This window comes from Triplophysa rosa, linkage group LG7 (genome assembly GCF_024868665.1).
Source record: "Triplophysa rosa linkage group LG7, Trosa_1v2, whole genome shotgun sequence".
Taxonomy (NCBI): domain Eukaryota; kingdom Metazoa; phylum Chordata; class Actinopteri; order Cypriniformes; family Nemacheilidae; genus Triplophysa; species Triplophysa rosa.
In genome coordinates this window covers 9,739,017-9,756,935 of record NC_079896.1, presented here as the reverse complement: position 1 = coordinate 9,756,935, position 17,919 = coordinate 9,739,017, and the positions used below count along the sequence as shown (strand labels likewise).

The window sequence follows — 17,919 nt, the reverse complement described above, 5'->3', positions numbered from 1 at the left end:
CAGCATGACATTATACGTACAAAGTGTGATAAGAATCGGTTATCACACATTTTTTTTTACTTTAATAAATGCTGAAAACCTATATTGCTCATTGTTAGTTAATGCATTTACTGATGTTAACAAGTGCAACCTTACTGTGAAGCGTTCCCCAAATTTTATACTATATAATATTGTCCACCCATTCGTCTGCTGAGGTTTGGATTGCAACAAATCACGTCTTTCAGCAAACTCATAAAATGGAGAAAGCATTTTTTTTAGAAAACAATTTTATTTTGAATCTGAAAACAAACCATTTTCAACTACTTAAGATACAAAACTAAAGCAAGAAGCCTTTTGAAATATTTGATAAACAGAACTTCTTCATCTTGACAGTAAAATGAGATATGACATTTAAAATCTGGTTTTGCACATGTTCCAGATACTATGAAAATACTTAGTGGTAAATACAATGTTTGCTGTACCAATATTCTGAAATCTCATCCATGAAATGGTATGACCATTATTGCATGAAATATCAATGTTTCACAATTCTCCTCAAATACAGTAGCTAGTCTTAACACAGGACACATCAATGAAGCAGCTGAGATTGCATCGATTGTGTCTCAAGATCTCCCTCCTTATTCTTAAGGCTATTTAGTGGTTGTGTGGACACATACATCTTCTCATTTAAGAGGAATACATCACCGCAAGTTCTCTGGCAATGAGGATTTGCTGGAGGGCATTCTTAGTCCATCAGTGCCACTTTAAAAAAATCTATTATTTTATTATGATGATGATCATTTTTATAGCTTTCTCAGTTCATTCCAACAGAGCTCATTTCTTGACTAAATACATCATCAAAGTCACTTAAAATAAAGTTTGTAGTTTTGGGAAACTGCTTGTACAGTATATGATCTCAGTCACCAAAAATAAAACCACAGCATCCCAATATTAATCCTTAAAAATACCACAACAATCATTTGCTTTAAAAATATGACTGTAGATTATTTTATATGTAAACAAATTCAAGCATTTGTAGCTTAACGTACAGTTCTTGCGTAAAAGTCATTTCATTAAAAAATTAAACCTGTTGATATTGACAAAATAAATAGACATAAGTTAAAACATGTGCAGGATAGCCCACAGCACATCAGTAGTGTTACTAAAAAGCCTCATGCCTGCCATAGCCTTAATCCCTTTCTATCTCCATTTGATGTATCTCCTGTCACGTTCAGTAACTCAAACCGTCAACTGGCCTTTACTCTGGTACCAGTAAGTCTTTTTAAAACATACAATTCTTTTCTAGTGGAAAAACCTCCCAGCATAAACACATATGAAATTTCATGACCTCATAAACACCTCCTGAAACATACATATACCAACCGAGGGAAGATTCCGTAACATGCCATTTCAGAAGATCTCACATCACTCTAGTTTAAAAGAGCCTGAAGGTCAGAAGATACCAGCAGCATAGGACAGTTCAGAGAGGTTCATCCCACAATTCACTCTCTTCTTCTTATGATGGCCTGAAGAGTAACATAGTATCGGCCTGATGCAGGCCTTGTCTGTCAGGGGTTTGAAAAGGCCCCCGGGTGGGATAAGGACAGTAGTATTTCTAAATCTGTTCCACAGGAGGTCCCTCCTCTTTAGGTGCTGGCTCCAAGTGAATGGGAGTGACATTATTGGGCTTCCTAACACTGGGGGGAAGATGCCAGTAAGTTCACATACTGTACAGATATTAAATGCACACAAAAATAAACAGCACCTTAGGTATAGGTATAATATGTGTGACATTTTTTAATAATACACATGCATTCAAATTAGAGATGCACATAAACTACGTTTCTCCAACGCTTCCGATTATTCAGTGTGATATCTGCCGATAAAGACTCTGAAGATTAAAAAATATTTCTTAACTTTCTGAATGTTATTAAAGGAATAGTTCACCCTAAAAATAAAAATCCAAACCTGTATACATTTCTTTGTTCTGTAAAACACAAAGAAATATATTTAGAAAAATGTTAGCAACTGACATTTCTGGGGCACCATTGACTACCGTAGTTGAAAATTTTAAATGGTAATCAATTAATTATAAATAATTAATTTTGTGTTCAACAGAACAAAAAGATATACAGTATTTTTCTACTATGGTAGTCAATGGTGCCTCAGAAATCTCAGTTGCTAGCATTCTTTCAAATATCTTTCTTTGTGTTCAACTAAACAAAGACATTTATATAGGTTTAGAACAACTTGAGGGTGAGTAAATGATGACAGAATTTTCTTTTGTGGGTGAACTATCCCTGTCAGATAGAGGAGATACAAACATGCACGGTATGTGGAAAATACAGCGTTTTTTACCCTTAAATCGTGTATACACATTGCATTACATCTAAAACAAACGATAATACTCGTTTTAGCCTCGTCATATGATCCCTTTATCGGCCGATAGTGTGAAAAATCACTTTTATCAACCGATACTGATTATTGGCGGATACATCAGTGCATCTCTAATTTAAATAAAACTTTTGATTAAAAAAAGATCTACGATTAAAATGAACAGAACTGTCTTAACACACCAAATGTAACAAAACGTTATGGGCTAATATCTTAATTCAAGTCAATGACCTTTTCATTGCCTTAAACATCTATTAAACTACATTTCATCTGATAGGAATTTATAAGAACTTTTGTAAATTTTATTGTATTAAACAGTATCACAGATGATTAATTTCATGGTCTTTAAAGTTAGATAGCCACTAGTTCCACAATGTAACTTGTTAATATATACTCACGAGTAGGGTGAGATTGGAACAGCCACTACTAAGACGTGGTTCTTTTTTCTGAAGAGCCTCCACAGCCCTTTGTGATAACCTCGTACATCCAGGTCCCACACATGCAGGCACTGTAAACAGTAAACAAGATAAAGCTTCTCCCAATACTACAGTTTTATTACCCCTGCCTACGTTTTATATGTTTCTTTCTTCATTCCTTCTCTGTGTGTTTACGACAAGTCATTGATATCCATACTCGCAGGCCCTCCAAAGAATAGCCGGCTATAAAATTTGCACCTCTAGCTTGATGTTGTTCAGGAAAATATATCACAGCTTCCCTAAGCTTCACTGAAACCAGGGACCTGATAAGTATAGGAATCATATCTTTTGGTCTTATCGACTCTATAATTCGTTTCATTTTTTAAACAGAACTACAAACACCTAAAAACGTCATTTTACACATTTAATCCAAACCTGCGTCTTACAGTATTGTGTGGTTTGGTGAACATTCAGTCCTATGTTTTCTCATAAGTTCAGCGTGAGAAAGTCACTTATGACTTACGGATGATGACATCATTCTTATTTCACTGCAGGTGATGAAAGGTGATCCATTGATTCAGTCAAGACTGTATTTAAACCCAAGTTAGAATTACCTTTGCCAGTTGAGTCCAGGTGTTTGTGTCTGTTTCCTCCTCCATTTTGATGAACATCAAAAAGGTTTTTCCCTCAGTATCTGGGATAAATGAGTCTTCACATGGGTTTTTACTGTGGTCCAGGACCTCAGCTTCACTGCAGACAGACAATGGATTATTTCACATGTTGTAATATTGAAGTATTAAAGTGGAACATTAGCATCTTCACAGAATATTTACCGTAGCAGGTTCTGGATTTCAATCTCATAAGCATCTTTCTTCAAGCTGTAAAAAAGAAAAAAAAAAAAAACTATTTAACTAATGTGAAGGATACAAATGAGATCAAAAGACAACACGGAAAGATATTTAAGCTGTTATCAGTGAAAGGAAAAAACGATCAATACCTGTCGATGTTTTTCATCTGTACATTAGGAATTGTGTTGAACTTGTGCTTTTTAAAGTAAACTTCCTGTTGAGAAATATGGGCAACAATTTGGTATAAGACATTGTTTCCATTTCTAATATTTCCAAATTGTATAATTTAAGGTAAAGTCACATTAATAGAATCCTAAATTCAGCTCCCAAAAAATATTATTAATATAAAATAAAAATACATTTTTTAAATAATGTAGGGTTTATAATAACGATTATAATAGTTTATAAAAAATAAATCGCCATTTCACTTACATGGAAGTAACCATTCATGTTCAGGCCAATGATACCAAAGTGATATGAGCGAGAGACATCAGGGATAATACACTCTCTCCCTTTCCTCTGTTCTGGCATCCGCATCCACATGTCCCAATCCCACAGCTGAAGGACAATAAAATAGATGGATGAAATGGGGAAAGTTAATAGAGACATGCTTAATAAATGTAGCTGATACTTATGTGAAATATTAAAAGTTTCAATAAAATGAGCAGAAGTGACAATTTTCTTATCCTAGTTTAATAATTTTGTATGCGTGTAACCTAAATACGTGGCAAATATAAATGAATACAGAAATTAGCTGCCTCACTTTCTCAGGAGTCGGCCATTTGGGTTCCAGTTCATCCTTGTAAATGCTTTTTTTAAGCACCCAGCCGAGGCCAGGCATACTTTCTACTCTGTAGAGCAAAGATGGATCCTCTGCTGCGTGTTCATAGCCCTGAAAAAACAACAGCACATCTGAGGAATCAAACACATTGTTTGGAAGTCTTTCAAAGACTTTCAGTAAATAATGCAGCATTCTTTCAGAATTGACCACTAAACATTATTATATTAGGACTTTGGCAAAGTAAAAAAAAGTATCAATGAACATATTTAGGGAGATTTCTTTTGCACTCACTTGGTCATTCCAGGCTGAGATACAGTACAGACTGTCATCTTCACTCAACAAATGGATGGTCTGGCTGAGAAAGCTGAAAAAAAAGACTGTTAGAGCTGTTAATACTCAAGCATCTCCAAAATTCTGTCATTTATTCACCCTCAAATTGTTTAAATTCTGTATTAATTTCTTTCTTAAGTGAAACACAAAAGAAGATATTTTGGCTCAGTTGTTTTGAGTTCATACAATAGAAGTCAATGATGTTACCAACATTCTTCAAAATATATTTTCTGTGTCCTGCAGAAGAAATAAAGTCGTACAGGTTTTGATGTGAGGGTGAGTAAACGATGAAACAATTTTCATTTTTGAAAAATGTATATTGTGGGAATTTGCTACCCTCTAGTGAACGTCTTGCAGTATTACAAGATACACATTAACAGCCATTATTCTATACCTGAAGAAATCTATTGAAATGTCCAGATCCTCCTCCAGCACAATGGCAAAATCTGCATCCTAAAAACAAAATGTTTCAAAACCTTTTAGGTATTCAAACGCTATTTTAGTACATAATTATTATATACTTTTATTTAAGCATAGAACTACATCTACACTCACTGGATGCAGATTGAAGGTTGCAGTCAAACTGGCTTTGTAGTGCTGTGCAAAAAAATAGACATTTCTGCTGTTACTGTTATGCATAACATCTTCTGACAGCAAACAGGATGAAAACAATCATTCATAAGAAGCCATTCTGTAACCATCAGTTTGTTATTAATCCTCTATACCAAAGAAATCACCTGTGATACTCTAGCATTCTTAATACTGATAGGCGTATGCTGAATTCCTTTGAGACCAAAAAGCTCCACCACATCCATAGGTTCCTAAACCACCAAAACAAATTTGTGAAAATGTAACCCCTCTTATACTACAGTATAACCACAAAAGATGTGGGCAAATATAAATACATTGAAGAAGAAAGTAAAAGTATGAAGAGATGTTACCTCATAATACCCATCGATAAAAACAGTGATCATCTGTGGATTGACACCATGGGAGGAGAGCAAAGAGCGCAACATTCTACAGAAACAAACATGACTTATGCTTTAGATATTCAACAGATGTTTTATTTACAAAATTCCAATTTTTCCAATAGAAAATAACAAAAACACAACGGTTGGCTAAAAAATATATACACATTAATATCCAAACTTGGCAAACTCAAATACTTAGTATAATAACACAATGTAACCATTTTTTTTTGCTTTAATTTGTACTGTTTCTTTATGAAGTTTAACATGCTGAACACGAAAATCACATTAATTTTTTTTAACATTGATGGTACTCACAAAAAAAACGAAAAATTATTTTATCACATTTATACATTTCGGTATTGTTACTCGTAAGCAGAAATCACAAGGTACTGGCATGCCACTGAGCTCAAAACAACAGTTTAACATAACAGTTACTAAAAATGAGTCGTCCAAAACTTTACAAGTGTACATTTGATCATTTTGGAAAATAATTTTTAAATATGTGAACATTTTTACAGTTTTTGTTCATTTGCAATGTACTGACATATCGTAATTAATGATATAAGCTCAAAACTTACTTGAGCTAAATATACACCAAAACATTGATGCTACATGAAAATAAATATTACCACATTAATTAGCACCACAGAATTGTACAAGAACTATAAAAAGGTTGGGCAAATCAAAAATTTGTTACACTGTGTAATGAAATAATTATTAAAGTTAGGGCTGAGTAAATCGATTTTAATCGATCTTCAGTTTAAAGAAACAATATCGATTTCGGAATTCCCCGAATCAATTCTTAATCGATTCTTAATGAATGTGCATCAGGGAATATTATCTGTATTTTGACTCTCATTTAGAGGATGGCGCCATTATTCAAGTTGAATTTTGAAATCCGTTAAGGGGTCATATGGCGCAAATATGTGTTTTTCTGTGTCTTTGGTGTGTTATAAGTTGCCCATGCATGTATTAGACACGTAAAATTGCAAAAATTAAAGTGTCGGAACAAAAGATGCATTCTATCTAAAAGCGAATGCTCACCCAGACCTGCCTGAAATGCCTCGTGTAACCACACCCCCACAAATCCACATCAGTTCGTGGTATGAGTTGACTAAGACCGGCCAAATGTATACGCAAGTAAGGTGGGCGTACCTGTCAGTACAATTGCTTTGGAACCCGATGTTCCAAATATGGTAAGAGGCGTTACATTTCCGTCACACGCTTGCAGTATTCGACCAATCACTACACACTGGTTAACTGGCCAATCACAGCACACCTCGCTTTTCAGAGCGATGAGCTTTGTAAAAAGTCCCCGTGTTTCAGAGAGGCGGGGCAAAGAGGAGATACAAACATGCACAGTATGTGGAAAATACAGCATCTTTGAACCTTAAATTGTGTATACACATTGCATTACATCTAAAACAAACGATAATATTCATTTTAGCCGTGTCATATGACCCCTTTAAACATGTTTCAAGTTGTTCACTCATTTCACTGCTTCACATTTACAATGTTTTTATTTTTTACAGTTATGTTTAGTTACTCAAAGTACAAAGTAAAAGTAAAAAGTAATACAAAACAATTGTGTGGGCTATACCAAAGATATTAATATTAACAAGATGTGCCACTGCCTTTACAATGAATGGCAAGGAATGCAACGCTCTATATGGCCGCTCTAGCTGAGGAAGTCCCGCCTTCCAGTAAAATGAGCCAATCGTCAATCAGTAAAGACTGACGATTCTCTGGGGTGGGGCTCTCGTGAGGGCGCTTGCCAGCCTGTGCGCAGTAGATGAGGTGACCTCGAAAAAGGCGATATTTAGCGCAGCAATTTTAGAAATATCGGCCTTCCCCCATTCAAGTAGATAGGACTGTGGACTTGCTATGACGTAAATAGCTGCCCAGACGCGTTGCAAACATGGCTGCCGAGTGGCATGACTTCCGTAAACGGATTTTGGCTATACTATTAACGTGAATGTGTATTCCATTAATTTAGCTGAGTAGGGAGGTTTCAGTTACCAGCCTATAAATTTAAATATGGATTCCATGTCTGCAAAACTAATATTTTAAATAAAATAATGATAACTAACTGATATCGAATCGAAATTGAATAGAATTGAAACCATATAAATAAGAATCGAATCGAATCTCCAAAATGGTTTCAAAACCATTTGAAGTCATTATACTGTACTAAACTGCACATGATTTGGTAGAACCCATAGAAATCAAAGTCTACTAACCTATAGAGATAGTTTGGTCTATTTCCAGCTATAACGGCAACTGGGATGTTGTAGACATTGTTTTTAGGCAGCTAGACAGGACATGGACATAAGTTTAGTCTTCTTATCATCAGGTATTAATAAAAAAAAACCTTTATACTGTTTATCTCTGAAACATCACAAAGATAAAGGATGTGGTCTTACTGGGTCTGGATTGAATTCTATAGGTGCCGGATCTTTGCAGCTACAAATACTCCCATATCCTTCCACTTTACTGCAGAAAAGTTTCCTCCGGCGGTTCAGTTCTGTATCGGCCCAATGACACTCTGCCTCTGAAATGATTGATTTAGGACATATTGTATAGAATTTTGATAAAAAGAAGGACCATGGAATAGGGAGGTTAGGAGAGTGTCAGAAGAATGACTCTGAAAAAGGCAGGAATACCTTCAGAAGCAGTTAGCTGAACCTCAGTTTTCAACAGCACAGGATCGCCCCACGTAGAAAGAGCTGGAGACTTAGAGTTCTTCTCCCCATACACTTGACCTGAACAAATATTAATGTGCATTACAGTGAACAGTGTGTATACATCTATACAGTTAGGTCCATAAAATGCTGGACAGAGGCACATTTTTTATTATTTTAGCTGTGTACCAAAATGTATATGTTGCAGTTACAGTATATAATGAATATTTGTTACACTTTGTTTAATCCATTTAACTACAGTACACACGGAGAACTGCGTTTCCCCACGGACCGTTATTACTAACGCACAGCCCACTAAACTCTATTCATGTTACAGGGCTCTCAAGTCTCCCGCATTCACCGTGAGACACACGCATTTTAGTCTGTTCACACGCTCGCACGTATGTCTCATGCTGATATATAAGTGATAGCTTATTGAAATGGTGAACTGCTATTTACTTAGTTCTATTTTGCGAGTGAAACTTGTTGTCCGGCTGCATTGAGTGCATAAAACTAGATGCGGACTAGTGGATGCCGAATCCTGTTATTTACACGTGCCATCTGGCTGTTCTGGATGTCTGAGTGAATGAACTGCACAGTTTAACGTGCTACGATCATGTCTGCGCGTTATGAGGACATGAACACATGAACTTCATCTCCAGAGTTGCTCAGAGTTTATTTCACGAACATTTTATGGTTTGAGTGAAGAAACAGACATACTAAAAAATAAGCGTCGTCAGACAACCTGCCAAAATAAAAGTCCGGTTAACTTGGTATTTTATGTGGACAAATATATTACTATTTGATAGAAAGAATAATTTCAAAGGTAAACAACTAACTTTGCATTTAGTTTATCTAAATCAGTTTTTTTTTACTATTTTTATTAATGTTTCTTATTTATACATTTGTATTATATTGCATTTTGAATGTAATATGGCAATGTAATGTATTAAATGGGTTAACTTTTCACAGATATTAATGTATGCAATTTCAGCAATAGCATTTTTATTTTTTCTAAAAAGGAAACAAGTTAGTTGTTCATTTTAAGAGACCTGTATTATTTTCTCTTGTGTATTTAGTATTTCTCTTTAATAAAGAAAAAATATTTATTATCCGAATACCTGATTAATCGATGGAAAATCAGTAGAATACTCGATTACTAAAATAACCGATAGCTGCAGCCCTAGAGTGTGTAACACACCAGTGTGTCGTTTTCTTCTCAGAATGTTCTAAATAGTTGATTTGGCCACTTTTACTGTTCCTGGGATCTTCCTGATGGATTTGTTGTGTATTTTTAATCTAACTATGGTCTGTATCACTTCAGATCTCCCTGAAACACCTGATGTGGGTTCACAGCAACAGCTTCTAAATGCAAACACCACATGTAGAATCAACTCCAGATCTGTAACATGTTAAATTTATGAAGAAATTATTTAAGGAAAAGCCCATACCTATCCATAAAACAGCTTTTGATTCAACTGTCCAATTACTTTTGGTCTCTTTAAAAAAGGGGGAGCTACATATTAAAGAGCTGAAATTCCTAAACCCTTCAGCTAATCTGGATGTGAATATACTTTTTTAAATAAAGCTCTTTAGGAGTGTGCACTTTAGGACAATATTCATTGTATAACTGTAACTTGAACACAGCTAAAATAACAAAAAATGTGCCTCCGTCCAAATATTTATGGACCTAACTGTATATAACAAACATATATCATGCAAATTGATGGTCTGTTTTTACACGTACAATTGAACGAGACAGATGATAAAAAAAAAAACATTGTCCCCACCTCCCTTCTTTACAACCAGAGTCCACATATCTCTCCAGCCTAAGGTGACAGCCACCGGACTTCCCAAACCTTTCAAAAGGTTCTTTGCAGCATCTTTTAGATGGAAAGTACCCTCGTCCTGAAGAGACCAAGACATGTACTTACAGGTGCTGGTCATATAATTAGAATATCATCAAAAAGTTGATTTATTTCACTAATTCCATTCAAAAAGTGAAACTTGTATATTATATTCATTCATTACACACAGACTGATATATTTCAAATGTTTATTTCTTTTAATTTGATGATTATAACTGACAACTAATGAAAATCCCAAATTCAGTATCTCAGAAAATTAGAATATTACTTAAGACCAATACAAAGAGAGGATTCTTAGAAATCTTGGCCAACTGAAAAGTATGAAGATGAAAAGTATGAGCATGTACAGCACTCAATACTTAGTTGGGGCTCCTTTTGCCTGAATTACTGCAGCAATGCGGCGTGGCATGGAGTCGATCAGTCTGTGGCACTGCTCAGGTGTTATGAGACGCCAGGTTGCTCTGATAGTGGCCTTCAGCTCTTCTGCATTGTTGGGTCTGGCATATCGCATCTTCCTCTTCACAATACCCCATAGATTTTCTATAAGCGTTAAGGTCAGGCGAGTTTGGTGGCCAATTAAGAACAGGGATACCATGGTCCTTAAACCAGGTACTGGTAGCTTTGGCACTGTGTGCAGGTGCCAAGTCCTGTTGGAAAATGAAATCTGCATCTCCATAAAGTTGGTCAGCAGCAGGAAGCATGAAGTGCTCTAAAACTTCCTGGTATACGGCTGCGTTGACCTTGGACCTCAGAAAACACAGTGGACCAACACCAGCAGATGACATGGCACCCCAAACCATCACTGACTGTGGAAACTTTACACTGGACCTCAAGCAACGTGGATTCTGTGCCTCTCCTCTCTTCCTCCAGACTCTGGGACCCTGATTTCCAAAGGAAATGCAAAATTTACTTTCATCAGAGAACATAACTTTGGACCACTCAGCAGCAGTCCAGTCCTTTTTGTCTTTAGCCCAGGCTAGACGCTTCTGATGCTTCCTGCTGCTGACCAACTTTATGGAGATGCAGATTTCATTTTCCAACAGGACTTGGCACCTGCACACAGTGCCAAAGCTACCATTACATGGTTTAAGCACCATGGTATCCCTGTTCTTAATTGGCCAGCAAACTGGCCTGACCTTAACGCTTATAGAAAATCTATGGGGTATTGTAAAGAGGAAGATGTGATATACCAGACCCAACAATGCAGAAGAGCTGAAGGCCACTATCAGAGCAACCTGGCCTCTCCCAGCGCAGTGCCACAGACTGATCGACTCCATGCCACGCCGCATTGCTGCAGTAATTCAGGCAAAAGGAGCCCCAACTAAGTATTGAGTGCTGTACATGTTCATACTTTTCAGTTGGCCAATATTTCTAAAAATCCTTTCTTTGTATTGGTCTTAAGTAATATTCTAATTTTCTGAGATACTGAATTTGGGATTTTCATTAGTTGTCATGTCAGTTATAATCATCAAATTAAAAGAAATAAACATTTGAAATATATCAGTCTGTGTGTAATGAATGAATATAATATACAAGTTTCACTTTTTGATGGAATTAGTGAAATAAATCAACTTTTTGATGATATTCTAATTATATGACCAGCACCTGTACATTAGTACTCAAAAACAATGTTTCTGAGTGTTCCTCAACTGGTAAAGCATGGGTTTACAAACCAAACCGTGGGTTTGATCCCATAATTGCTTTGAATTAAAGTGTCCACATAATATATATTACTATACATACATTACCTTAATAGTGAAGATGAGGATTCTTCCACGTGTGACCATATTTAGGAAGAGGATCATAGCTTCATCCTCATGAGGGGAATATGTGTCAAATACTCTTTTGGCCATCACATGCCCCTAAAAAAACATTGCAGCAGAGTGTAGTCATACAACCATAAACAGTCAATAAACAAAATAATGGTCAAGGCGATGGACAGCTAAAAACGATAATTATATTCCAAGACGTGAGCTTACAGTGGCCTGATTTAGAACTATAACGTGTATGCCTCTGCCTTGCTCCCTAATCTCATCTTCCAACACCTGCAAAAGAAATATGACCTATAGTACATAACACAGTTCAGTATGTCAAAGCCATTTATGAATGTTAATATTATTGTCTGGTAACTGTGTCATATCACACAAGGCACAAAATCACTTACAGTGGTGCCATCAACCGCCACATAGACCTTAGAGCGACTTGAGTACACTTCAATATCCAAAATCTTCCTCCCGTTGGCTGGTCTGCGTGGAGTCTCCATGTTGGGCAGTGCATCGTCTGAAAAAAGAACGAGAGCCAAGATATAGTATTACAAATCGCACAACTATAAAAAGATGAGCTTTTTTAAACCATGAATTTCTGTCTTTTCACAAAGTTGCTGAATAGAAAAAATATATACAGGATAGAAGTCTGATACAGGCTGCATGTTTTATTTAAGTGCATATAAATAAAATGATTTTCCCAAATGAATAGGATTCCAGGGCTGCAACTAACGATTATTTTGATAATTATTTTGATAATTTTCTCATAAAGTACGTTTCGCAAACATACGACTGTGCACAAATATTTCGAAAGTTTAAAATGGACACGTTATGTGAATGTGCAAATCGTCACTCACTTGTGAATCGCCTTGGATGTGTGTGTGTGTTTTTTGAGACTCTCCTGGCAACGCAACCCCTCCCACGTGGGTTGTCGTACTCTTTAGCCAATCAGATTCAACCTTACCATTCAACCAATCATAACTGCGGAGAGCACAGAAGTCAAGGAGCACTAGTGTTAGCACTAAAGGCTCGTTTGTACAGCTTCGCTAATCTACTCTCTGAGCTGTGATGCTGTATTAAAACATAATACAGCCACGCAATAAATCTGTTTTTATTAACTTATTTTGTAGGAAAAAAGTATGAAATAGTGAGTGAACATGACCACTTAAAAACTACACAACCAGCAGTCACTTCCACTGAACTGCTAAAATCCGTCTGGGTAACAAACTGTGATTGATAGATGAGATGTGTTCATGTTTGTATGTCCATACAATGTACAGTATGTTTTAAATGAACAAGGACAATAAATGACTAGTTCTTGGAAACATTGTTTTGTATGGGCGCATAGATTTGTAGCTAGCTGCCTAATAAAAATTTTCCTGCCTCGCTTAAGGGGGCTGAAAAATCACTAAATTGGCAACACTTTAAGTCAAACTGCACAAAAGGCGCGCAGAGCCGTTTTCCTTGAGTCCTGTGCTCTCCACGTTTATGATTGGTTGAATGGTAAGGTTAAATCTGATTGGCTAAAGAGTACGACAACCCACGTGGGAGGGGTTGCGCTGCCAGGAGAGTCTCAAAAAACACACACACACACACACACACATCCAAGGCGATTCACACGTGAGTGACGATTTGCACATTCACATAACACAATAAACGTGTCCATTTTAAACTTTCGAAATATTTGTGCACAGTCGTATGTTTGCGAAACGTACTTAATGAGAAAATAGTTTTGTTTTACGCACGTGAATTGCTTTTTGTAAACGTATATTTATACTTTGTGCACGTAAATTAGGTTTTATTCATGTGAAACTGTTTACGCATGTGTGTATCTTGTTTTACGTGTGAATATTTAATGAGACTAAAATCGCTCCATAGAACACGTCGGACTTCAAAACTGCGCACCTCGCGCTGCACGGAGAGACGCATGCACCGAGAGACACGTCTGACTTTAAAACTGCGCAACATGTGCCGCACGGAGAGACACGTCTGACTTTAAAACTGCGTACCTCGCGCTGCACGGAGAGACACGTGTGACTTTCAAACTGCGCACCTCGCGCTGCACGGAGAGACACATGTGACTTTCAAACTGCGCACCTCGCGCTGCACGGAGAGACGCATGCACTATGGCGTTATTATAATGACAAATGTCGCGAGCGCATTATTACAAGGCGAGAGCGCATTCTTGTCATACGAGCGCGCGAATCTCTCCGCTCGCACGCCGATTTCCTTTGCTCGTGCACAAAACTGGACGCGCGCTTTCAACTATACGCTAATCTCTTATAAATTTTCTCTCCTCTCGCTCAGTGAGCGTGTGCGCACTCAAAATGCGTTCCGTGCGTCCACGAATCCTTCGGTACTCTTGCTCTCGAGAGGTCCTCCTGTGTGTTCCAGGCATTATAGGCTGTCAAAAGTAGTCAACCAATCAGGGATAGGCTTCCACGGCGGGCCAATGAAAACGCGACCTTTTACATGGCATCTTATTGGTTGAAAGTGACTCGACGTTTTCAACGAAGCGAGATGGATCCACCACGTTCTCAGGTAACAATATTAATATATTTGATGCAACATTATTAGTCAAATGTGTATTAGAAATGAACGGGGCATTAGGATGCTTTGTAGGCTACATATAAACATCAGTTTAACTACCATGTTATTCAGACAAAACAGGCCAACACCCTCAAGTTCATGTGGTCCTCATGCATTCTACACTAAACATAATATTGTCAAAATAGTACTAAATTGATTACCGAACAATTTATATTGGTGTCTTAAGTTAGATTTATTCTAAAATAATATTTACTTCAAGTAACGGTACATATCAAAACAATAATAGCACTGGAGCATTTGGAAATATATATAATATTCTATACCTATTTGGTTATGCATTTAATGCGTTTGCAGACACACACTGTAAGTGTTCTGCATTCAGTGTTCCAGAAGTTCAGGGCACACAAACTGAACTCTATGCAAATTACCAAACGCTCCCTTACGTTCATTATCATAACTATACATTTGATGAATAATGTTGCATCAAATATATTAAATTGTTACCTGAGAACGTGTGGATCCAGAGGCGTATTAAGACCTTTGGTGCCACCCCACTCCACCCACCTACCCACAAGTTAATACACATTTGACTAATAATGTTGCATCAAATATATTAATATTGTTACCTGAGAACGTGGTGGATCCATCTCGCTTCGTTGAAAACGTCGAGTCACTTTCAACCAATAAGATGCCATGTAAAAGGTCGCATTTTCATTGGCCCGCCGTGGAAGCCTATCCCTGATTGGTTGACTACTTTTGACAGCCTATAATGCCTGGAACACACAGGAGGACCTCTCGAGAGCAAGAGTACCGAAGGATTCGTGGACGCACGGAACGCATTTTGAGTGCGCACACGCTCACTGAGCGAGAGGAGAGACAATTCATAAGAGAGCAGCGTATAGTTGAAAGCGCGCGTCCAGTTTTGTGCACGAGCAAAGGAAATCGGCGTGCGAGCGGAGAGATTCGCGCGCTCGTATGACAAGAATGCGCTCTCGCCTTGTAATAATGCGCTCGCGACATTTGTCATTATAATAACGCCATAATGCACCGACAGACATGTCTGACTTTAAAACTGCGCAACATGTGCCGCATGAAGAGACGCATCCACGGAGAGACACTCCTGACTTTAAAACTGCGCAACATGTGCCGCACGGAGAGACGCATCCACGGAGAGACACGTCTGACTTTAAAACTGCGCACCTCGTGCAGCACGGAGAGACAAGTGTGACTTTAAAACTGCGCATCTCGCGCTGCATGAAGAGACGCATCCACGGAGAACCACGTCTGCATTTAAAACTGCGCAGCTCATGCTGCACGGAGAGACACATCTAAAACGGTCATTTTAAAAGGGAAGAAGACCCGCTTGATTTATAACTGCGCAGCTCGCAAGTGACGTCACAGACCAACTAATCGATAATGAAATTCATTGACAACGAATTTCATTATCGATTATTATCGATTTTATCGATTAGTTGTTGCAGCCCTATAGGATTCTTTAATCTCGCTGACAGATTAATTGAGCAACAGGTGCATCAATATTACCATAATCTTGAGCCACATCATCCTCATTCGCAACTCTTCTGGTATCAAGAATGAGTTTGATATTCACAAAAACAGTGATCAGTAGAAAGAGAACAGCACTGGCCTGCAAATAAAGCCACAAAGAAACTTAGTTACAGTAAATTAAATGACAAAGCGTTCAAAGGTTTAAAGTCAAAATCTTATCTGGAATGTATGCTTAAATGTTTGATTGGATCCAAAAATAATTGTGTTGACAAACTAAAATTATATAAAAAAATATATATATGTTTGATATGCATGACTTGGATTGAATATTGAAGAAAAGCAGCTGGTGAGACCTCAGAACTGATGGTAACTACTTGAATGATCATACTTAATGAAGATGGTTCATAAAATGTTAAGAAAAGTACATTTTTACAAACTGTAGGTAAAGGATGCCTACTCGAGGATGCATTTTAAAATGATTTCTTGTTAGATTAGTTATATTTGTGTCGTTCCACAGTCTTGATGCGTTTACTATTACTCCAAAATGTGGGAAAATATGAATACAGGCAAGTGACTCGTACATTTTAAACTGTAACGTTAGTGTACGTCCAACTACAGTGGTGCATACTTGAATCTGTAAAACTCAACCTGTTTTTTAATAACACATTTTACAATACAGAGAAAAACACAACCCCCACTGTAAACGCACGTGACATGTGCTGACCTGGCAAATTCGTCGTACTGCTCTTTTGTTAGAAAGTCTGTATTTCCAGGTGAGGTAGAGGCTGCGCTGCTGGCGGGGGATGAAGGGTTTGGCTTTAGGGTTGGGTGTCCAGGTGTCCATACCTGCAGTCCTACCCAGTACCCACTACTCCAGAGCACAACACCTGCCTGCATCCGACAGCGCTTGCGATCAAATCTTCTTCATCTAAACAACAAAGTGAATCACGATTGTTGTAAGAAATGGGCATAATCAAGGCATACATCTTGGAATTGTAAAACGCGATGCAGGTGGAACAACTTTAATGCATCCTTAGCTACAAACACAATGCTAAACTGCACAATTCAGCAACAAATTTAAGCACGTGCATGCGCTAATGGCATGAGTATGTTATTAAATTATGACTCGTGCAGATATGCGTAGTATACGAGGTACAATAGTAGTGGTAACGTTATCTGAGAACTACAGTTGACTTGTTTCAAAGAGCTATTTTTATTGACACTGACATTTTTGTTGACTGTAACACGACACAAAATATAAACTGTTAGCTGTTTACCTCAGCAGAATGTCATGTGGCCATGGAAGTGACTCCAAGAAGCGTCAGAAAATATGACTAGTGTAACGTTAGTTAGTTCAGGTTTAGTACCGTTTGGCCATATGCGGGGAATGAGTGCCGTGAAGCCAGAGAGCAGGAAGATTAACGCTGTTCTACTTTTCAAAATAAAAGCTCCATACGACCGCAAACGAAGATTCTTCGAAAATTATATCAAACAAATACATAAATAATTAGAACAAACAAACAATAAATTAACTAATTAAAAATTATTATATCTACATTGTAGTCAAACCAGTGGTGGGAACCTAGTTGAGCACTAGCAATATTTTATTATTAGTAATAATAATTAAGGACCTTTTACTTTTTTTTACAGTTTTAAACCATAGATGCAGAAAACCCTTCTGCGTGGATAAAAAATGGAAATCATCTTCATTCTGAACCCCCCAAATTTCTTTCCCTGGACTCGGGCCCCAGAGGCCCCCAAATTCCATATCCCCTTAAGGCATGTTTGATTTACCAGTGATAAGTTGTCTTTCCTCTGCTGTTTGTTATTAG

The 17,919-nt window shown here is 37.4% G+C and overlaps 1 protein-coding gene across 1 annotated transcript; it reads right to left on the bottom strand.

Annotated features, from left to right (window-relative positions):
• Positions 1 to 276: 276 nt before the first annotated feature.
• Positions 277 to 17,489, bottom strand: pomgnt1 (protein O-linked mannose N-acetylglucosaminyltransferase 1 (beta 1,2-)). Its single transcript, XM_057338749.1, has 22 exons — positions 17,365 to 17,489; positions 16,812 to 17,015; positions 16,124 to 16,226; positions 12,433 to 12,548; positions 12,248 to 12,313; positions 12,017 to 12,130; positions 10,191 to 10,308; positions 8,383 to 8,481; positions 8,143 to 8,270; positions 7,960 to 8,030; positions 5,690 to 5,765; positions 5,486 to 5,569; positions 5,304 to 5,345; positions 5,143 to 5,201; positions 4,710 to 4,782; positions 4,401 to 4,529; positions 4,070 to 4,195; positions 3,787 to 3,851; positions 3,623 to 3,667; positions 3,404 to 3,539; positions 2,772 to 2,881; positions 277 to 1,676 (listed from the first exon to the last, which is right to left on the bottom strand). The coding sequence occupies exons 2-22, from the start codon at positions 16,929 to 16,931 to the stop codon at positions 1,595 to 1,597; spliced, it is 1,962 nt and encodes a 653-aa protein (XP_057194732.1). The 5' UTR covers positions 16,932 to 17,015; positions 17,365 to 17,489; the 3' UTR covers positions 277 to 1,594.
• Between the last annotated feature and the right edge of the window lie 430 nt (positions 17,490 to 17,919).

Excerpts from the sequence above, each read along its gene's own strand:
- pomgnt1 (XM_057338749.1), bottom strand. The coding sequence starts at position 16,931 with ATGGACACCTGGACACCCAACCCTAAAGCCAAACCCTTCATCCCCCGC. Across the intron at positions 12,131-12,247 it reads TAGTTCTAAATCAGGCCACT|GGGCATGTGATGGCCAAAAG; the intron begins GTAAGCTCACGT and ends ATGTTTTTTTAG. Across the intron at positions 1,677-2,771 it reads GTTCCAATCTCACCCTACTC|TGTTAGGAAGCCCAATAATG; the intron begins GTGAGTATATAT and ends TCTTCCCCCCAG.